This window comes from Sorex araneus, chromosome 11 (genome assembly GCF_027595985.1).
Source record: "Sorex araneus isolate mSorAra2 chromosome 11, mSorAra2.pri, whole genome shotgun sequence".
NCBI classification, from domain to species: Eukaryota; Metazoa; Chordata; class Mammalia; order Eulipotyphla; family Soricidae; genus Sorex; species Sorex araneus.
The window spans coordinates 32,839,393-32,863,494 of NC_073312.1; the positions used below are offsets into that span (position 1 = coordinate 32,839,393).

The 24,102-nt window shown below is 38.6% G+C and overlaps 1 protein-coding gene and 1 non-coding gene across 4 annotated transcripts in view; both read right to left on the reverse strand.

Annotated features, from left to right (window-relative positions):
* The window catches only part of PLCE1 (phospholipase C epsilon 1), a 372,017-nt gene that overhangs the window by 190,790 nt on the left and 157,125 nt on the right, over positions 1-24,102 (reverse strand). For all 3 annotated transcript variants that reach the window (XM_055119418.1, XM_055119417.1, XM_055119416.1), the window contains exon 3: positions 9,633-9,921. In XM_055119418.1, the coding sequence (XP_054975393.1) occupies positions 9,633-9,921 (289 nt within the window). The remainder of the gene's footprint in view (positions 1-9,632; positions 9,922-24,102) is intronic.
* On the reverse strand, positions 1,750-1,855 carry LOC129399550 (U6 spliceosomal RNA). Its single transcript, XR_008627170.1, has one exon. It is a non-coding gene; the product is annotated as a U6 spliceosomal RNA (small nuclear RNA).

The window sequence follows — 24,102 nt, forward strand, 5'->3', positions numbered from 1 at the left end:
CCGTGGGGTCCTCAGAGGCAGTTGAGGCGAAGGAAAATGGTCAGTTTTGTAGTTGGAAGGACCTACATTCAAATGTGTGTTTCCATCTCTCTCTCTCTCTCTCTCTCTCTCTCTCAAACACACACACACAAACACACACACACACATACAGATTACAAATGGAGACCTGACTAGGAGATGAAGCAACAAGTCTGGGACCAAAGCTGGCTTTGCCCTACTCGCTAGCCTGCTCCATTATAAAGTTTGACTCTGCACTTGGTAATCCATTGATCTAAGTCTTATGAGTTGTCAGGGTCTCTGAAACCATTTTATCTTATTTTTTAAAAAATTTTATAAAATTGTTCATGATGACTTGTGACATTCAATATTCCAACACCAATCCCACCACCATTGCACATTCCCATGACCATTATTTTCAATTTTCCCAATTATCCCTCAAGCCGCCCCTCTAGCAGGTCTGAAATAATTTATTTTATATTTCTTTCTCTGAAACCATTTAAAAATTAATATCACAGTTCAGGAAACGTGTTTAAATTGTGTTTATATTTATGGTATTAATGTTACTATACCTCACAACCACCATAGTACCCAAGATTCTTCAGGGGATGAGGATCTGACAGAGATCATAAATTTCTTATGGGCCACATGTGGTAATGCTTAGGAGCCTCCAGAGATACACGCAGAGATGCCTGGGGGTCATCTATTGAGGACTGAACCTGTGTCAGGCACATGTTGGACATATACCCTAACTACTGTACCATCTCATAACTCCTAAAGTATTAATATTACAAAAATATTTCTTTAGGTTTATTCACATAATGAGATACATAACTTCAAGACTTACATTGCCACACATGTATTTCCACTTGGCAAAAATATTTAAAAATCTTATAAAAATGAGAAAATATTTCGGTTAGAATTCAATTCATTGAAACACTCCTAAAACCCCTTCTTTTTTTATAAATTTTTTATTAGAGAATCACTGTGATGTACAGTTTCAAACTTATGAACTTTTGTGTTTGCATTTCACTCGTACAGTGATCGTTTACCCATCCCTCCACCAGTGCCCATTTACCTTCACCAATGATCCCAGTATCCCTCTCACCACCCCCACCCCATCCCCCACCACCCCACCCTGCCTCTGTGGCAGGGCATTCCCCTTTGTTCTCTCTCCTTTTGGGTGTTGTAGTTTGCAATAGAGGTATTGAGTGGCCATCATGTTCGGTCTATAGTCTACTTTCAGCTCACATCTTCCAACCCGAATGGGTCCTCCCAACATCCTCTACTTGGTGTTCCTTTCTCTATCTGAGCTGCCTTTTCCCCTAGCATGTGAGGCCAGTTTCCAAGCTGTGGGGCAGACCTCCTAATCCTTATCTCTACAACTCTTGGGTGTTAGTCTCCCACTATGTTATTTTATTCCGCAGATGAGTGCAATCTTTCTATGTCTGTCCCTCTTTTTCTGACTCATTTCATTTAACATGATACTTTCCATGTAGATCCACTTATATACAAATTTCATGACTTCATATTTTCTAACAACTGCATAGTATTCCATTGTGTAGATGTACCAAAGTTTCTTTAATCAGTCATCTGTAAAACCCCTTCTATTTTTTAATTTAATATTTTTTATTAATGAGTCACCGTGAGGGTAAGTTACAGAGTTTTATACCTGGGTTACAGTTATACAACACTCGAATAACCATCCCTTCACCAGTGCCCATTCTCTTCCACCTATGGCCCCAGTGTCCCAAAAATATGGAACGCTTCACAAATTTGCATATCATCCTTGCTCAGGGCCATGCTAACCTTTTCTATATTGTTCCAATTTTAGTATATGTGCTGCCGAAGCGAGCACACCCTTCTATTTTTAACACTATTAATTTCTTTGTAATTTCTTAAATTAAATTTCTTTGTAATTTTTTGTTTGGAGATATAACTCTATCAAAGGCTTAAATAATGATGGAGACTATATCAAGATCTTTTCTTCTCTTAAATATTTGCTACTGACATACACTTTATTATAAACAAATCGTAAGAATATTCTGTTATGTTCTAGGAATGTTCTCATGAACAAGAATTTTCATAGCTTATTTAAATGAGTTTCAGGTTTTTCTTTTAAAGACTAAATAATTTAGAAACACTCAGAAATATTAGCTTCATGTACTGCAGATATCATTTAATTTTATTGTAATGAGTAATACATCTTTACAAACTGACAAATTTTAATTTGGGCACTAAATTTCATGCCAATCTCAGGTTATCAGATATGAATCCTAATACTAGTAGTAAACATTTTGTATCTTTTCTACTCTGGAGGGAAGAATGAGGTAGAAGCAACAGAAATTACATAATAAAGGTGAGGGAGGTGAGGGCTTGTTTTCTTTAGTTAACCATGTGTGTACATTTCTCCAGGTTCTAAAATGGTTTTAGAAGACTTATACTTCATTCAGGAGAGCACAGAGACTTGTCCCTCTAAGCCCCTCCATCCTGTGCTTATAATATTTTTCAAGGTTGGGTAAGGGGTGGGGGGAGTGCGGAAAGGTTTGGCCACACTTGGCAGTGCTCAGGGATTACTCCTATTTTTGTGATTTTTTTGCGCAGGGGCCAAACCAGAAATACCTGGCATAATCTCAGGTGGATCAACATTAGGACCCAAGAATATGGTGCTTATTGGGCCCTGTGGTGTAATGCAAATGCATTTCTTGACTGTTTTTGATCCTCAAATTAAATATGCCTATTTTTGATAAATATAAGTAGTTTTAATTTTACTCTGATTTGGAAAATTCCTCTGCCCCTCTTGGAGAGCTTGGCAAGCTATTGAGAGTATCTCGCCCGCATGGCAGAGCCTGGCAAGCTACCCGTGGCATATTTGATATGCCAAAAACAGTAACAAGAAGTCTCAAGATGAAGACGTTAATGGTGCTTGCTCGAGCAAATCAATGAGCAACGGGATGACAGTGACAGTGATAGTGACAGTGACAACTGATGTTGAAAACTCATCTTTTACAACTTTTTTAAAATCTAAAATATCAAAGAATTGAGGTTAATAGATATTCAGCAAATATTTTTTTAAAAACTTGGAATCTAATCACTGCTATCTCTTTGGGTACAGAGTTTCAGATAACTATCTTGCAAATGAATTGCTGGTCCATTTAAGTTTCTGTACTCAGACCTGACATTTTTATGATCAACTCAAGTATGGGAAGCCCAGTTGACCGGGATTGCCATGCTGTATATTTCTAAATACAATTATTAGGATTTAGCTTGATTTAACCTCAAACTGATGGTGGGGGAGGATAACTAGAATGGGCACTGTCTGTAGCACTGTCTTCCTGTTGTTCATTGATTTGCTTGTGTGGGCACCAGTAACGTCTCCATTGTAAGACTTGTTACTGTTTTTAGCATATTGAATACACCATGGGAAGCTTGCCAGGCTTTGCCGTGCAGGCGGGATACTCTTGGTAGCTTGCCGGGTTCTCTGAGAGGGATGGAGGAATCGAACCTGGGTCGGCTGCGTGCAAGGCAAATACCCTACCCACTGTGCCATAGCTCTAGTCCAATAACACTATTAATTTTCAACCATAACAAGCAAACCGGAAGACTCTGAAACTCCTTTTTAAAAAGATATTATTAAGCCTCACTTTAGACGTAGCTCCTTATTATCCATACGATCCATTCAGTCTCCACTTTCTACAATCTCTCATATATATATATATATATATATATATATATATCTCCCTGTAGCATTCCAGGGACTTAGACTCTGGCACAGGGAAGGGTTTATGCATCACACAAAGATGGCTACCCAAATGGAGGAGGGGTCTGAAGTCCAGTCCACATGCTGCTCGCTAAATAATATACAGAGGCTTCTTCTAGGAGTGAATAGAGGGGTCACTTTGTAATTTTAAAATTGCTAATTGCTAATATGCCAGTACCACCATTTCAGAAATACCACTTTAGCCACAGCATCTTAAATGCCTCCAGTTCTCATTCCTTCTCCCCCCGCCCCCAACCCATCTACCTTCTGCACCAATCACACAATAAAGCATCAGAGGATTCTAACTAGGAAGACCAGAGGCTGTATTTTGAATATTCATGCTGGGCAATTCTGACCCAGGTGGGCTAAGATGATACCACTCTTTCCCACACTGTGTGGCAGAAGGTGAGTTTTTCCAAAAATTCTATATGATTATGTCAGTCTCTTCCTTGGGAATTTTCCTCTGGCTCATATTGGGGTGGCTCAAAGAGGTGGAGCACATGTCTTTCATGTGAGATCCCCGCTCTTAGAGTGCAGCTGGCTATGGCCCTAGTGGCCCCAGCACCATCAGATCAAGCTGGCTAAGCACTTCTGGAGAAGCGCCTGGGACCTCAAGCTCTACTGGGAGACTCCCCCAAAAGAAGCATAGTGTCTCTAGTAAAATTTGAAGAAGGTGATTTTGCTCTTTGGAGAGCATCTCCTTGATATAAACAGGAGCCTGGAGTCACACTTCTCAGTCAAACCTGGGCATGGAATAACATCCTAGGGATATAGCTGGGCATGAAGTCATTCTCCCTGGTCAGTAGATCTGAAACTTAATATTGCATTTTCTCTGACATAAGAAATGTTATTTCCAGGTTGAAGATTTCCAGTTGTGATCTTTCAGATTCTACTCAAAGGTGACACAGTACACACACAGTAGCAAATCAATGCTTTCTCTTGATTAGCTTGTAGAGAGACGTAGCTCATATTATATCAAGGTATACTTTTAACCATCAAGAAAATAATTTCAAGGTCACAAAATGAATAAGTCAGGGGATTTCTATAAATAAACTTAAAGCCTGGAATTAGAACTATGCATTTGCTCTTCCAAGCCTGGTAAGCATGTAAAGGGAAATTGTTTTGACTACGAGGAAGTCAAATAGGACAGTATTTATAAACCAAATTATTTAAGAGGCACAGTCACATATTTCAAATGAGTGTGTATTCCTATTACAGTGTCTAGCTTTTATACTCAATGGTATTAACTTTAGAAAAAGACAAAATGTACTTATAGTAAAAGAAAGTAAATTGAAATTTTATTAGACCTATAAACTAGAGATAAAATAGTTCCTGTTTCCAACTGAGAACACTAAATATGTAGGATACCTTTACTATTATGCTAGTATTTTATTTACAGACTATATATGACCAGTACCTTTATACACATTCTATAAATTCACACTAAAATTGATTAAATATCAACTGGGAAGTTTTCTTCTCTACTGTAAACTTTGGGCAGCTAAAGCTTTGCCCTGGTAATATAAAAATATTTAATCAATTAATTAACTTAGAAACAATTTTAGAAAATAAACGGAGTTTAATGTATTAAATTTATTATGTTGGCTAACATTCACATTTAGAAATACTCCATTACCTTACATAGAAAATTCTCTCATTATCATAATTTTATTTTGCTAATTTTGCTATGTTAGTGTTACTTTAGAAGTTACTTTAAATTATTTCATATTTTGTTTCACTCTTAATTTTTAGTAGGTAGCACATAGAGGTAAAAGCATATAATGTGCTTAAAAAATTTCTGGTTATTGAACTCAATCATTCTTGTAACTCCACTATTATGTGAAGGTTAATGTTGAGATTCAAGCAAGGTCAAAGGAGAGAGGGAGGAGCCAGATGAGAAAGATATGGATTACTCCATTTTTCCATTTTTAGTGAGCACAACCTTATAATCAAAAAAGCACACCTTGACTAATCAATGCATCATACCAAAAATGCTTCTCATTATTTGGAAAACTATTAACTGAGTTGACAGAGTGTTCTTGGTGACACTGCATACAGAAACCCAGGAGTGTTTATATGCCCAGTGTTGGTTATCATTTTAGAGACCTAGACCATTAGGAATGTGCATGCTCATGAAGATGCTTTAGAGTTAGCAAGATTCTATAAGCCTTGGTAAAGCCACAAGGTACAAAATTCTGGCCAACCCTGATTTACCAATTACTGAGTGACCAATTACTGATATCTAAATACACTGTGAGAAAGAGATACTTTCCTCTTTTCTTGCAGGTTTCCCCAGACTTCTTACAATCAAAACCAATTCCAGAAGGCAAGTTGACTTGGGTTACCTAGTGCTCAAATAAAAAGTCATCTGTCTTCATATTTCTTTTTACAAAGGATAAGTTCTTTCTCACATCTTAATAGAGCTGGACCAAGATCCAACATAGCATATTTGATATTTTTGAATTTTCCACTTTTGTTTTGGTGACAAGAGACAAGTAATATAAAGTATGACAACTTACCCATTTTTAAATGTGCCTTTCAGTAGTGTCAAGTAAATTTATAATTTAGTGTAATCATCCATTTCTAGAACTTTTTCATGTGTAACACAGAAACTCTGTGCGCATTTAATAACAACTCTGCATTCTCCTTCACCCTCCAGCTTCTGACAACTACCTTCTACTTTGTTCCCCACGTAAGTTGACTAATTTAAGTGCCTCATATGAGGTATGAGTTATGAGTTTATGAGTTATGAGGTATGAATTTCAGTTGTAATTAGCCATAAGAAAAGCACTACTGTACCCAACAACTGAAATATAGAAAGTGGGAAAAATTTATTTCAAATCTTGATACAAGTTTACTTTAACTTTGTACTCATAGCACTGTAGCACAGTCGTCCCATTGTTCATCGATTTGCTCAAGTGGGCACCAGTATCATCTCTATTGTGAGACTTGTTGTTACTGTTTTTGGCATATCGAATATGCCACTGGTAGCTTGCCAGGCTCTGCTGTGTGGGCGGGATACTCTCGGTAGCTTGCCGGGCTCTCTGAGAAGGATGGAGGAATTGAACCCGGGTCGGTGGTGTGTAAGGCAAATGCCCTACCCGCTGTGCTATCGCTCCAGTCCAACTTTGTACTCATATTAATTAAAATTATTTCCCTCCTACAAGCTTTTTTTTAAGCTCTACTGCTTATTTTCTTGAAGACTGATTCTAAGTATTCCAATAATCTGATCTTAATGTTTTGGGAAGTATATAAATCTCAACTGTATAGGAGTTTTTGATATTTTTGAGGAAAAAGAGTCTGGGAGCCAAATCACAAAGATGAATCCTGCTCTTCCAGGGAAGTCTTCCACATAGTTCCTGGGGAAAGAACTTTTCTGACATAGATTGGGGACAAAGTGTGTCCCATAACACTTATAAAATATTTTCATAGTAATATAGAGCTGAAAGTTATTGGTCAACTTGATGCCATAAAGCACATATGAGCAATAAAAGAAGCAAAAAACAATTAGTTCAGATCAATCAGACCCTCTTGTGGAGCACACAGCCAACATAGCTCAAAACCCAACTGACCGGGGCTGGAGTAATAGCACAGAGGGTAGGGCGTTTGCCTTGCATGCAGCCGACCCGGGTTCGAATCCCAGCATCCCATATTGTCCCCTGAGCACTGCCAGGAGTAATTCCTGAGTGTAGAACCAGGAGTAACCCCTGTGCATCGCTTGGTGTGACCCAAAAAGAAAAAAAAAACAAACCCAACTGACCAATGTGCTGAAACCAGAGATTCTTTAAATACTCCATGACATCAAATGTCCATATGACTTTTCATGTATGTTCTCCCTCTGCATGTTGAAGAAACATAGGTTTTATTATGGTACATAAAGACTTTGCAAAAAGAGCACTAAAATTGAAAAAGTCTTCAGAGTATATGCCAGAAGTTATAGAAGTAAAACTTGTGCAGAGTCTAACTGCATTATTTAGCAAAGTTAATTTACAGGGAGAGGGAGAGCAGAAATCATTAAAAGTTCCATAAAAGAAAATTTAAAAACTTCCAACTCTTGCATAAATGAGGCTGTAAATATGTAACACATTAGCTGATGACTCAAGAATCTTAGAAGGAGGAATGTTGATCTATAAAGTTTTGATCTGAAAGAGTAAATGCAAATAGAAACTAAGATCAAGGGCATCAGATACACTTACAAACCTAATTTTTATCCCTAAAGGGAAGACACGTGGCAACCTGTATTGATAAGAGTTTAGCAATATGTCCCTTCAGAGCAATATGTTCCTCTGAAAAGAAAGGAAGTGGCTCTTATTGACTTTTATCTGTTTGCTTGAGGCTAACCAATTTGTCACACAAAGAATTACTCTTCCACTCCCTTTGACCATTTAGAATCACTTCCATGTTACTTAGCAGATAAGTCTGTAGTTTTACATTATTCTTTGATTACATGGTACATGCAAATCTGGTTTCTCCATTAAAATCACAAGGAACTAAAAGGCAAATAAATTAATGTGCACTTCATTAGGATCTCCCTTAACACCTACACACTGCTGGGCACAGAGTAGGTATATGATAGCTGATTAACTTTTATAGATGAGGTCCTCACATAGCAGCAAGTATTGAAGCAATACTCAGTCAACTTGTCAACCTCAGCTAATTTTCCAAGGAAGAGCACGGATGGAGAATATAAGCATGGTAATTGTCAATGAAATTGACAATTTCATTCATTAGAGGAATGAAATTGTCAATTCTACACTTAATGGAAACTGTTCACTACTTAGAGACTCAAAGCTCCATGAGGGCAGGAACTATGATTTGTTCCCTGTATAGCACCAAACACCCAGTGGGAGTTCAAAAGATATATGCTGAATGAATGAAAAAAAAAACCCATACAAAATTAAATTTCTTCCCTATAGTCTCTGAAATAGTGTTCTCATATCTTACATTTATCTAATGTTATCATATCTACATATATTTTTTACAAGCAAGAAGTTCAGGTGACTCCAGAAAACTAACCAACATGGCACCCACATGGTATACTGGATAGTGTATATTTCCTCCTGGGCCTGCTCGGGGTGGGTGGAAGTGGAAGACTGAGGATCAAGAAGGAAGAACATCATTCTAGCTGAGGGCCTGCTGTTTCAGATCAAGATCTTGGCAGCACCCAGGCAGTGGAATGTCCTTGTTCTGCAGGGTCCCCATCTGATTCTCAGCTTCCTGGTAGGGCATGGTGCCAGTTGGGTTGTGACAACTGTGCAGGGCACAAATCTCCAAAGTTCTTTTGGGCATTCCCATTCCTGATCGCCCGTCTACTTCTGGAAAGTAACGGGAACGTTCAGATACAGAAGGAGCTCATTGTCTACTGACTCATTTTTCAATATGCTGCCTAACTAGACTGTTTAGCTATTTTTTTAAGGTGAAAACTATTGGAAGATGGCTTATAATATTTCTGGTGAGTATGAACCTTCTGAATCTGTGTAGGAAAGAGAATTAAATTCTAACCTGTTCCTGATCATTGCCGGTTTTTACTGTGACCATACTCATTGATCAGGTTCTTATAATAGTAATTGTTATTTGTCATGAACCATCAGTAAGAGAAACTCTCTAAATTTTTCTCAATCAAGATAGCTCCTAACCATTACTTCTTTTCAAAAGGAAATTTCAAATCCTAATGCTTCTTTTTTGAATATCACTACATAAAAGGATTTTCATAAAGGATTACCTTTTAGTATTTTCTTTCACCGTTTTATATTTGCTTTTCCTATTTCAAGTTGCAGATAAGAAAACTCAATTTTCCATCCTGGATTCATAAATGTTAACTTACTTTTCCTGCACTGAAAGATAAAAAAGTTAGAAGTGAAATTTCAGACATTACCTTTCAGCATCTTTCGACTGGTGGAACCTCCCAAAGTACTGAGAAGGCCACTTCTTGCTCCTAAAGATGTAGTCGCTTCTAGGAGAGAGCCGGTGATGTACTGAGAGATGGAAGTCCTTTGGAGAGTAGCACGATACTCACATACAGTGTCCCGGATACATTGCTTTAAGCATGGACCAACACTAATCCTTTCACAAGCTGTCACGGAGACTGGGAGCTTTGTGAAGAAATGGAGAAGAGATCCAATTGTATCTTCTGTTTCTTCTCCTCTTCTTACTGCATTGTAGATCTGTGAATAGCACAAAGTACAGGAAGTATTAATCTAGTTTCTTAGAAAAGCAAATTAACTTGTTGACAAAATGCCAAGATGACTTATTAAGAAAGAAGGCTCAGTCATTCTAAGCACAAACACTCTTGAGCACAGGACTCATGCATTAACCTGAACATTCTACAGACTTCATTTATTTGGAAAAGCTATGTATAGTTATGAAATGGGCCATTCAAACAACCCTGCTATCAAACAGAGCACTTACAAGTTGTACCAACCAAAAATATATTCGGCTCAAATTTCTCCTCCTCCTCAGCAGAGCAAAGATCTTCTGTAGAGGGACAAGGGCAAACCTTTCCTATTAGTCCTTCTGAACTATCCTGAGTGACTATGTGAAGTATATTGCCTTCATGGAACATTCCAGTCTGATAATCATGATAAATATTTTCTCCATACTTGGACAAAAGTGAAGATAAGTAGATCAGGGAGAAGGAGAAAGTATATATCTCTCTTGGGCATAATCCTACACATCAGTTTGAATCCAAGCTCCCTCCCCCCATACGCCCTCCTTCCTCTCTCACTACCCCTATCAAGTGAGTTGATTATTAACCAGTAGTCTTGCTCTGTCTTGGTCAATAAACCTATTTATTCTTCTTTTATTATCTAAACTCACAAAGACTTATCACAAGAAAACTGGATTCTTTAGGATAGGCTCCCAGCTGTAACTCCAATCCATTCTAATGCAATTATTCAACATGGATTTCTATACACATTGCTATGCACAAAACAATGTTTTGAAAAACACGAAGCATTTTCAAGGTTAATACATGCTTCTCATGCTACAGGATTTCACAATGTAATTTACAAGATGAGGTCAGAAAATTATGAGGTTTGCCATTACTACAGGAAGATTTTTGGTTTGCCATGTATTTCAAGGACCCAGAGATCAGGGAAGCCTATAAATAAAATGAAAGAATATATTTCCAGGTATTAGTTTAGTTTTCTGACAATAAAAAGATTTACTATGTATGCTGTCTCTATGTCATATTAAACACTTTATCTTGGATGACTTGTCATTCATTTATCAATCAACAAATCTTTATAATATGTTGCTAGATCAGTCATGTGTGAGGTCTGGGCAAATAAGGCAGTTTCTCCTCTCAAAGGCTTTTTTAATATAGCAAGGTTGATAGATAAGCAAAGAGTTCACACTGGCGTCGAAATGGAGGTCATCCCCTGTAATGAATGAACAAAGACATGACTGGCAGTTAAGCACCTGTCCTCAAGGTCATGCATACACTTCCATGATGCCATATACACCCGGAACCAGGACTCAGGGGCACTCAAAAAGGCCCCTGTCAAGCTGTTCTAGATCCTTAGAAGAGCCTAGAATGCCCAAAAGACTCAAACTATGCTGATTCTAACTAGATTTTACCTTCTGTTTTACCTTCCTCTGCTTTCTTATATATACTTGTTACTTTAAGGCAGAGTGTGAATTCTAAACTGTAATTCTCAGTTACTAAATGTCTAATGGCTAATGTGGCTATAGTCACTGTACTGGAAAAGACAGAGCCCAGTATATGTGAGGTGCGTCCTCGGTTTTGCCTTGAACAGATAGGAAGTGGCTCATGGACATGTGCAAGCTGACTTCAGCATTAGACACAGCTTCTACTTCCGTAAAATCTGGGGATAGTATATCCTCTTAGGAATATTGTAGGACTCACAAAGACAATGAACATAAAGTGTTTAGCCTAGTGTCTAAAAATGTTGCCCACTGGGCCAGTGGGGGGAGAGAGAGAGAGAGAGAGAGAGAGAGAGAGAGAGAGAGAGAGAGAGAGAGAGAGACAGAGAGAGAGACAGAGAGAGAGACAGAGACAGAGAGAGACAGAGACAGAGACAGAGACAGAGACAGAGGCAGAGACAGAAGAGAGAGACAGAGTACAGCAGGTAGGGAGGTTGCCTCACATGCAGCCAACCAGGTTTAATTCTCGACACTATGTATGGTATCCTGAGCACTGCCAGAAGTAATCTCTGAGTGCAGAGTCAGGAGTCAGCCTTGAGTATAGCTAGATTTGGACTCAGAATTTTTTAAAAATTTATTGATTCACTATGAGATAAAGCATTACAAAATTGTTCATAATTGCATCTCAGTCATACAATGTTCCAACAACTATCCCTTCACCAGTGTAATTTCCTAGCATCAATGTCCCCGGTTTTCCACCCAACCCTTCAAACTACCTTCCACCCCAGCCTGCCTCTATGGTAGGAACCTCTCTTCTCTCTCTCTCTCGCTCTCTCTCTCTCTCTCTCTCTGTCATTTTAGGCATTATGATTATGGTTTGCATTATAGATGCTAAAGGTTATCATATCTACAGTTTTGAAAACAGGGATTTTGACCTGTTTTCAAAACTCAGCTCTTGTCCAGAATGATCATTTCCAACTAGTATTGTCATAATGGACCCTCCTCTATCTTAACTACTTTCCATCTCTCACACCATTGACCAACCATTTACCAGTCCTCCTGGCCCATTTTCCTTCACCTTGGATATTAGTTCCATACTGTTTTTTTTGTTTGTCTGTCCAAAACAAAAGTTTTTAAAAAGAAAAGAAATAAATGGTGCCCACTACAAATAGAGTAGAAGAGGAAAAAAAATTTTATCTTCAAAGAACAACATGTGGTTGCATAATAACAACCCAGAGTCTATTTAATTTGGCATGATGGGGTTATACCCTTTTCATTACATGCTGATTGATATCATCCTAACCTTATTTGGGTGTACTGTGAGGGTAAATAGGGGGTAGAGAGCTGCAGAGCTCAGACATACTTTCTTTTCTCTAGGCTCCAAATCACTTGGGCAATGTACAAACCGAGAAGTTCCAAACAAGTCCTTAAGAAGTAAAGGTCCTAGAAGTTCAGAGAACGTAAATTCTGATGAGATTTAATAGCTAAAAGGCAAATTCAGGGTGGATGCATATTTGAGCTATGCCTTGGAAAGAGTGCATGGTTCTAACTGGAGTAGCTGGAGGAAGCCAAATCACATGATCTGAAAAGATTACGAAGGTAAAAAATAGTGGATGTATATAGAGGACAGTGAGCAGGACAGGGTGGCTTAGAGCATACAGTGGGTGTGTGCATAGCGAAGAAATCATTAGCTGACCCGATAAGGAGAGCATTGAATGCTGTGAAGAGATTTAATCTGTCAGAGGTGAGGAACCCTTGTCTGTTTTGTTGGGTGGTGTTGGTGGTGTTGGTTTATTGTTACCAGAATAAAAACGGATAAAGAAACTGCATTTATTTTACAAAGATTAATATGCTGGCAAGCTCATAGTTGCTAATGGTTGACCTATTTTCTTTACTTGTTAAGCTTATGCCATTGGGTGATTATACCTTCGCTCATTACCTTTTGTATCCAATTTTCATATCATGCCTTGAGATCTCCAATGCCTCATTACCCCTAAATTCAGTTTTCACAAGCATTTTACGCAAATCAATAAATCTAAAGGGAGTCTATAAAATAAGGTCTCCTTGACCATAAAAAATTTGAAAAGTGTAGCACTTATTTTTCCATTTGAAGATCTCCTTGCACATTAGAATATTAAAGACAATTAAAAAACAAGAGTGAGTAACTCTTTCATTTTGTTTAATTATCTGAGTATTTTTTCACACAACTGACCGTCCCTCCCTCCCTTCCTCCCTCTCTCCCTTCCTTCCTTCTTTCCTTCCTTCCCACTTTCTCTTCATTGCTACCTCCTTTTTTTCCTTTTCTTTTAAAGGAAAACAACCTGTGAATGTAGTATTGTACCAAATAATTTGTATGGATTTAATGAGATTCTTAGTCTCATTTCCTTGACCTTTGTGGAATGTCTGGAATAGATAATCACCCATCTTTAAGTCTTCCCCTTATATCTTCCTATAGCTTCATTTCTGCCTTATAATGTGATTTCCCTTCTTCCTTCCTTGGGCCCTCAGAAAAATCACAATGAATTAGATATCAATAAGCATCTAATGTAGGGGTAGTTCCAAATTACCCAGAATAGGTCAGACTCACCTCAAAGACAAGCTTCATCTGATACTGAATTAAAATTAGGAAATTTTACATGCATACCTGAAAATATATCATTTCCTAAAATATAGCATACACTGGCAACACTGAACATTGGTAATGTGAGGTGTCAAATGGCTAAATCTTCCCTTTTTGGGTGGAGCATGAATTCTCCAGTTGGTGCCAATCCACAAAACTCTCTAGTGACCAACAGAGAGGTTGCCATAAGTATACATATCTGTGATTCTTGCCTTAGTGATACATGGAATGGATGTAGATATATACAATAAATATACATTAAATACAAATTCCTCCAAGAGATACTCTGTCTTCACTTTCCTATGCTAATGGAAAAGGGTATTTAGAGAAAGCCATGGTATTTATTTGTAACGGATGTTGGGGCTCATCTCTAACATACATGCTATGTACATATGCATTGCTATCAGTCATTTATGTCCAAGTCCTCAAAATTTTCTGAAGAAATAAGATGAACAACTCCAAGAATATTAATCTCTGGGTTGCCATCTGCTACTGGTAACACAATATTTACAAAGAACCAGGAAGAGATCAACTGGTTCCCCGCAGATTCGAACACAACACATGCCAGACATATCAATACTGAAGGAACTGAATTAAAGGTGTTTGAAGAAATACTGAAATGTTGATATAGTTAGTGGTGGTAGTTAAGGCAATGCTCAGAAAATATGTTAAATTAAAATATGTTATGTATATTAAAGACATGATCTCTTATTAGATCATTTGTATTAATAAAAGAAAAATATTTGGAAAATCCCACCTATAAAGTGGCAAGTGTAGGCAGTATAGAACAGTCATTACAGTATTCATACACTTTCCTCTAAAGAAACATTTTTGGATAATTTTTAGCGGATTATTCATAACAAGCAATACAAAATAAACTACTTAGGACTTGCTTTTGGGGCAGACTTGGGTGGTGGTGGTAAAATTTGAAATAATGGTGGTGGGAAGGTGTTGGAATTTTGAATGTAATAAATTATACTGAAGAACTTTATAAAAATTAACACACTGTAACACACTGTCATCCCGTTGCTCATCGATTTGTTCGAGCGGGCACAAGTAACGTCTCTCATTGAGAGACTTATTGTTACTGTTTTTGGCATATCCAATACGCACGAGTAGCTTGCCAGGCTCTGCCGTGCAGGCTCCATACTCTCGGTAGCTTGCTGGGCTCTCTGAGAGGGGCGGAGGAATCTAACTTGGGTCTGATGCATGAAAAGCGAACACCCAACCGCTGTGCTATTGCTCTAGCCCCAAATGAATAAATTTTATTCAAAAATTAAATAGAATTAAAAAAACATAAAAACTGTATGATAACAATATGGTAAACCATTGTGTTTAAATGAAGTAAAAAAAATTGTTAATATATCATTTCTTCACTGATTCTGGGTGTGCCTTGGGATTTACTTAACCAACGAGAATTTAGCATGATGCAATCTTTAGCCCTCAAATAGTACTTTTCATACCAATAGTAATTTTAAAAATAACAATAATTGCAATTTTATCAGAAAAAAACTTGTGTATGGAAACTTGTTCTCTCCTGCTGCTTTGGGGAACTGAAACAACAACCAGGTAGAGAAGCCTGAACTAGTTTTCTAGAGAATAAAAGGTTATAGCCCTGTTATATGGCCTGATATCTGCCAACAGTCAGATTAATAACAATATCACCATAGATCTTAGATCACCTAGTTCCAATCCAACTGCCACCATAGATACATAAGAGCCTAGCAGAAGAGATCAGTTGATCCACACAAAGAACCAGTCAATTCACAGAATTATGATTTAGACAAATGACTGCTGTTACAAAAAAAAAAAAAGGACTAAGTTTTGGGAGTGTATTGTTCAGGTGCTTTATTTTGCTTTTCAAAGAAAATCTTAATTGATGAAATGATGAGATGCCGGAATCATCACTGGCACAATGATAAGAATGTACTTGAGTAATATTTGAATCCACACACTAGCTCTCAGAGACTGATTCATTTTATACATGTGAACAATGATCCTAGAAAGTTAGAGAAATGAAGTTTATTTTCACAACTACTAAGAGGCTGAGCCAAGACTGTAATATGGGTTTATTCAAGTCTGTAGTCCAGCTTCTCCAGTGTATTAAACATGGTCACACCAAAAGTACAAATAGTGGGCTTCAAGAAAACACTGCTACTTGGCAAAGGTTTAAATGATGTTTGTATTGCTATTGTTAAGGTTTTTTTTTCTTTTTGGGTCACACCTGGCAATTCACAGGGGTTACTCCTGGCTCTGCACTCAGGAATTAGCCCTGGCAGTGCTCAGGGGACCATATGGGATTCTGGGAATCGAACCTGGGTCAGCCACGTGCAAGGCAAACGCCCTACCTGCTGTGCTATTGCTCCAACATAACATTTTTTTTAACTTAACTATCATTAAGGTTTTTATTCATAAGTGACTGCATAGTAATCCAAGATTACTTTTGAAAACAGTCCAGTTATGAGTAGTGAGTGGAAAAGCAGGTTTCCTTTACACTGAGGTTTATTGTCTTAAATTACAAACTGAGGGACTGATAGTTCTATGGTTGGGTACATGCTTTGCATGCAGGAGACCTGGGTTCAGTCACTAGCACCACATGGCTCCCTGAGCACCACCCAGAGTGACCATAGGCACAGAGCTGGAAATAGTTCCTGAGCACCAATAGATACTGCCCCCACAGAAAATTACAAGATGACAAAAAGAAATGATCCATATTAATTGAGCAGCCAGAGATCTAATAGTTCTCTAATGAGAATTTCATTTTAATGGGAAGATAGACAATGACCAGTTAATGAAATCTGTTAATCAAGACTTTATATTATACACAATTAAGATGTATTTGAATATATACTGTACTTGCTAAAGTTTCTGGAAGTGAGAAGAGGAAAGGAGTCAAGGTTCCTATATTTGGACCTTGTTGGTTTCATAGAGATCTAAGATCAATGTTGCAAACATTGTCCCTCATAGCTCCTGTGTTTACAATCAATGTAAGGAATCCTCTCCATGGAACTTTATTACTCTCTTTATGGCAGATGCTACCATTGTTAGCAAAATGACCTTGATACTATGAAATTACTTGCAGAAAAGCAAACAAGGCTTAGACAATACTGAAGAAAGTATTTGCATTTCTGGTGATACAAAGAGCAATGCCTTGTAGAAACCTGCTCTGGTACAGGGAGTTCAGATACAAAACAAAGTGAAATAAATATATTGAGGCTGAAAATGCTGAGGAGACAAAGCCAGGGACTTCAGTGGGCTGAAAGGCATGGAGAAGCCAGACATACCAAGGCCACAGCATTCAGCCAGGAGGAAAACTCCTTCCTCTAAACAGTCAGAAAGAATTGACTTTCTGGTGGAGTCAAAGAAGGTACATTTCAAGGGGAGAAAAGTTTTCAATTCCTCTATTTAAAACGTTGTTTAGGGGGGGTCAGAATCATAGAAAATTATGATATTCCAAGATCCTACAACATATTTTTCTGAAACTGTTCTTTAAGAAGAAAATTTCTTATGTAGGTGGTTATTAAATTTAATACTTATAATATTTGTATAATTTTATTAGTATTTAAAATGAGCCAGGCACAGCATTGAAACATGAGTTTACTAAAATCTTGAAATTCTCAGGACAGTTTTCTGAAGAAGTCTTCCTACTGACACTAAAAATAAGGAACAAATACGCCTATTGCTAAGTCATACATTAGGACTCTAAGTCATAACTTCTGTAGTGATATAGTAAATGCTTAAGAGCAATGGTTTTAAAAGATCAACAGCTTTATCTGTGACTGAAACCCACCCTGTTTCTCACATATATTTTAAAAATCTTTAATGTGGAAGGGCCAGCCAAAATTATCTCCTTTTATTTTTACTGATATATGATTTATATATCCTAGTTTTCTTTATTTTGATGATAATTTTATCATCAACATGGATGAGTATAGTTAGGGTCTTCTGAATCCATTGTTTTATCCAATATTCATCAATGTAGTACCATTCATCACTAGTAATTATGTATTTACTTCTAATAGCCCGTTTCTCTTTTTGATAACAGATTCTTAGAATACTCCTGAGTAAGAAAAACAATTTATTATATTTATTTTAACTACATCTGGAAAGTACTTTTACAGGTATCAAGTGTCCCTTTCCTAAATTCCAGAATCTAAAGATGATGTCCTAGAAGATGGAAGATATTGAAGGCTTAACCGCTGATGTGTGTGTGTGTAAACAAAAATAAATGATATAAAAACTACTAAATTTCTGGAAATCAACAAAAACAGTTTGCTGAAGAGGGTGGTTGTTAAGGTACCTTAGAGACCTGAGGAGCAGGGATGGACAGTAGGATTTTGGTACCTATCAGATCGTTTCCTCCCTCCTTCCCTTATCTCTTGCCTCCCTGCCCTCTCTCCCTCCCTCCCTCCTTCCTTCCTTCCTTCCTTCCCTTATCTCTTGCCTCCCTCCCCTTTCTCCCTCCCTCCCTCCTTCCTTCCTTCCTTCCTTCCTTCCTTCCTTCCTTCCTTCCTTCCTTCCTTCCTTCCTTCCTTCCTTCCTTCCTTCCTTTCTTTCTTTCTTTCCTTCCTTCTTCTTTCCCTTTCTCCCATCTTCTCTTCCTCTCTTTCTCTCTTTTGCCAGGGGAAACTGGAGACCCATTAACTCATGGGGATCAAACCAGTATCAGCCACATGCAAGGTATATGCTTTAACTTCTATGCTATCCTTCCAGCCTTGCTCCCTCTACTCTTAACTCCACATTCCATTCATGTGCCTGTGCTGAGAATTCCATTCTACTGAGACTATTCTGATCATGCACGAAACATTGACCAACTCTTCTCCAGAAAGACAAAAATAAAGGCTTTGCTAATGCGAGTCAAGTTAACCAGAGCTGTGCCGCTAGCTTCTAAAGGAAGTAAATTGAAACTTGATTACTGTGGAATACATCTAAAACTGAGTGTGCGAGGATGTCCCAGGATATTTGGAAGTCTGGGAATTTAACAATGAAAAATTATCTTCCACACAACTTCTTTCAAACCATGTTTAATCCATGACAAACAAAATAAAACGACAAACAACCGCTGCAACCAAACCCAGTTTTTTTCTCCCTCCAGATTTATTTTAAGCATTATCTTTTCTGTGTTCCAACTGCTCCTAAAGAAACTCTTTAGAGGAATTTTTTTCAGTTTTTGATTTTTTTAATGGAATCACTGTGAGATACACAGTCATAAAGTTGCTCATGATTGAGTTTCAGCCATACAATGTTCCAACACCCATCCCTTCACCAACACAGGTACTTAAAGGTTATCACGTATATCCCTTTATCACTTTTCAACACTGTTATTGTCCAGAGTGACCATTTCCAGCTATCATTGCTTACTGTTTTCTTCTCTGTCCTAACTGTAGAGGCATTTTCTTTGAAGTTTGGTAGTCACTGTTAATTAGATGAACAGTTCCCAGGGAACAGAGATTATATTTCGTTCAACTTTTGTCTCTAGCATAGTGTGGCACACTATTCTGTATGCTACAGACAACAGAGAAAGGGGGAGCCAGAAACGCTTGAAGCCTTAGAGTCAGGTCCGCAAAAATATGGTTCCCATACCAGCAGCCACATCACGTGAGAAATTTGTTAGCAATGCAAATTCTTGGGCCCCATCCCAGACCTACTAAATCAAAAACTCTGGGCTGGATCTCGGGCCAAATAATCTGTGTTGTGACATGTCTTCCTGGTGACCCTCGTTCCTGCTCAAGTTTGAGAATTCTCACCTTAGACATTAAGGAGAGAGTACTCCTTTTCACCTGATTGCCCTCCCCCCTCCCATTCTCCATCCCAGAAGCACTCCTGTCCCCAGTGTATTCCTTCTAGATGGGGGCTCCCATGGGCTGGCCAAGCCACTTTTTCCTTGTCTTTTTCCCCAAGCCCTTCACTTAAAATCTAGCACAGGGCAACCGCGCCAAATCTTAATGAATGACGGGCATCTCTCACAGAAATTCCCTGCCGCTGTGAATGGAACAGACCTTCCTCTTAATGACACTACCAGCTTAATATGTGCCAAGATGAATCACATCTGAGATGCTAATTCTAATAGGAATCACCTCACAGATGAATCTTATCATAATGAGAAAATGTGGCTGCCAAGGAAGCCTCTTGAAAAGAAAAAAAAAAAATCAAATCAGGACAAATGGATTATATTGTTAGGCTTGTGAGTTCAGATCATGAATGAGGCTGACAGAAAGGACTTAATAAATTGTACGACCAGGCTCCTGGCAGTTCTAAGAGGAGGGTCAATTAATGAATCACATGAGGGACAAAGCCCTGGCTAGAATGAAGTGTTCACAATCTGGACTGTGATGTCCTGGCTTTGAGAGCAGGGTGGTATTTTTATTAACTAAGCTCTGCACATGAAAACTGTGAGGAATACAAATTTTTAGCAGTTCTGTGGCTCTAGGATGCTGGATGTCCGTAACATTGTGGAAGACATATAGGAAAGGACATGCTATTTGCTGTCTGCACCCTGGTGGAATGACTATTTACTTCATCCCAGCTTCTAACCTCCTTCCCTCTGCCCAGCTGGAAAGGATCAGTGTGCCCTTATATGTTTGTGGCTCTAAGAGGCCTCTTTCTGATACAGCGACCAAAGTACAAAGACAGCCTACAGAATGGGAAAGGATATTTACCCAATACCCATCTGATAAGGGGTTGATATCAAGGATATACAAGGCACTGGTTGAACTCCACAAGAAGAAAACTGCCAACCTGATTTAAAAAAATGGGGTAATGAAATGAACAGAAACTTTCCCAAAGAAGAAATCCAAATGGCTCAGAGGCACATGAGAAAATGCTTGACATCACTAATCATCAGGGAGATGCAGATCAAAACAACAATGAGATATTATCTCACACCACAGAGACTGGCCCACATCCCAAAATAACAAAAGCAACTGGTGTGGCGTGGATGTGGGGAGAAAGGGACTCTCCTTCACTGATGGTGGGAATGCCAACTTGTTCAGCCCGTTTGGAAAACAATATGGACAATTCTCAAAAAATTAGAAATTGAGCTCCCATTTGACCCAGCAATACCACTCCTGGGAATATATCCCAGAGAGGCAAAAAGGTATAGTAGAAATGACATTTGCATTTCTATATTCATTGCAGCACTGTTTACAATAGCCACAATCTGGAAAAAACCAGAGTGCCCCAAAACAGATGACTGGTTAAAGAAACTTTGGTACATCTACACAATGGAATACTATGCAGCTGTCAGAAAAGATGAAGTCATGAAATTTGCATATAAGTGGATAAACATGGAAAGTATCATGTTGAGTGAAATGAGCTAGCAATGATGAAACTTCTGGCAGAAATTCCTCTGGACTTAGTTACTGAAATACAGAAATCCAAAACCTTGCAGCTGCTATGGTGGCCACACGACCTCATATCTCTTCATTCTCAGCAATGGAAAACAAATTATCAAATTCTTCCTTTCCAGCAAGTCTGACTTTGGGGGTGGGGGGTGACTCCAAACAATAATAGTGAGTTTTTTGTTGAAATATTGAATGTAATCAAAGTAAAGAGAAAGTAAAGTGAAATTTATCAGCTACACAGGCGGGGTGGGGGGCTGGGGGGCTGGGGGTGGGGTGGGGAGGGAGATTTACTGTGGTTCTTGATGGTGGAATATGCGCACTGGTGAAGGGATGGGTGTTCGAGCACTGTGTAACTGAGACTTAAGCCTGAAAGCTTTGTAACTTTCCACATGGTCATTCGATAAAAAGAAAGAAAGAAAGAAAGAAAGAAAGAAAGAAAGAAAGAAAGAAAGAAAGAAAGAAAGAAAGAAAGAAAGAAAGAAAGAAAGAAAGAAAGAAAGAGAAAGAAAGAAAGAAAAGAAAGGAAGGAAGAAAGAAAGAAAGAAAGAAAGAAAGAAAGAAAGAAAGAAAGAAAGAAAGAAAGAAAGAAAGAAAGAAAGAAAGAAAGAAAGAAAGAAAGAAAGAAAGAAAGAAAAATTAAAAGAGGCCTCTTTTGGTGTGCGGCATCACTTATGTACCATTTCCTTTCTCTAGTCTCAAGGTTTCATTTGCCTAACAACTGCCTGAGGTTGATCTTCTAGAATATACTGTTGAGCAGCAGAGGAAAGCTCTGCAGTGGAAAGGAGAGAATCTGTGTTTGGTTTTTATTCTTGATCTTGCTGGGCTATCCAGCAACAGTGTGGAAGTCACTGGTTTCATCAGTGCTGTATATCACAGGCCATTCTAAGTCAGGATGATCTAATATTGCTGTGAACTCTTTGTCTCCAGCTACACAGTCCCAGAAAATCCAATCAGTCATTATAGCACAGTACCTGAACCTTTATTTAGAGCTTGCTCTAAGGTCATGCCTGCTTATGGGCAGGTCTTTGTTTCTAGGGTGGTAGAACCTCTCTCTGATCAGGAGTAAGTTTGTCTATATCTTCCACTCAGCTCTCTTAGATGTGGTGGCTGAACCGGCCTCTGTGCTTGGTCAGGCTCTGACTTCCTGAACTGGGATGGGAGGGAGACCAGCTCTGGCAGCCTCCTACACATAAACTCAAAGTGTTTTCTGGTCCATAGTTCCACAAACAGCTGCTATCCAGATTCAGTATAAGGCTAGTGTACTCATGATGCTCTAAGTACAAAGCTTTAGCTTGGTGCTGGGTGCCTTTATGGCATTCAATCCATAGAAACGTTTCAACTCTTGTTTTTTAGTTAATATGGGAGTATTGAAGTATTGAAGTATGAATCCTCACTCACCTAGGCTTTTTTCTCTTTTTCCTATTTATCTATATTCTTTCACTCTAGGTACTAAATTCTCAAATGAAATGTAGGGGGTGGGGAAAATTGTGCAACAATAAAAATCTTCTGAATGAACAACCACAATAAATTAATTCAGAATCAAATACAAAATGAATTCAAGGAGTTTCCGAAGTGCTCATCCATGTTGTATTTCTTGGGTTAAAAGCAAGATGAAAGAGTCCTGCTCTAGATTCTCTTGGAGGTGTTTCCTCTAATTTTCTTTGTAATATAATTGATCTTCATTCTCAAAAATTTTTAGGCCTCTTCACTCCCATATTCCCTTGTTGTCCCTTAATTTTACTCATACCCTTGACCTGTCCTGATTGGGTAAGTACCTTCCTTACTATCTTTCCATGCCTTCCCTTTATTCCCCTTGCCTATCACTCTCCTGCACCTTTTTACTCCCAGTTCCTGGATATTTTGAGCTTCAATTCTAAGAACAAAGAGAGAATATGGGAATAAGGGAAGAATGTTGACTAGTAGGGTTTGCATCATGGATCCTGCTCTAATAGTTACTGGAGAGTTGTTTATCACTCTCTACTGCACTGTTATGTCTTCTATGGAAAATCACAGTGATTTAATTCTTGAAAGTTTCTCTTTTGATGGAGCCAAATGAATGGCCACGAGAATAACATTCCTTCCCTAGCCCCCAAGGAACAGTAAGTCAATGATGGAGCCAACCCTGGTCCTCACCCAAATAGACACTGTGTAACTGGCCCCACTGCAAGATGGCTTATGACTTTGACAAAGTGAACTACTGCTGGAATGAAGGAAGCATCCAGTTTGGAGCCTTGTGCCCATGAATAGGGCTTGAGAGTCATTTAAATAACGAATACTGACTCCAAAGTTTCATACAAGGGTAAAACCAGGTCTAACAATCAGTTCAAAACATACTTCAGAGAGGGGCTGGAGCAATAGCACAGCGGGTAGGGCGTTTGCCTTGCATGTGGCTGACCCGGGTTTGATTCCCAGCATCCCATATGGTCCCCTGAGCACTGCCAGGAGTAATTCCTGAGTGCAGAGCCAGGAGTAACCCCTGTGCATTGCTGGGGTGTGACCCAAAAAGCAAAAAAAAAAAGACATACTTCAGAGAGGATGGAATAGCGAGCACTGGGTAAATAGAGACTATTATGTTTGTGGGAGCTTGGGAAGTTTCCAGGCTCAGGTTTGGAGGACAAAAAATCTAAGACAGGGATTGCTACTGAGTCTAAAAGAAAAAAGGCAGTGAGGGTCTTGGCAGGATAGAGTTGAGGAAGGGTCGTTAAAGAAAAGGAGCATACAGCTACGGGAAAAGATGAAATCTTGCAATTTGCTGCAACTTGCAGAGGACTGGAGGG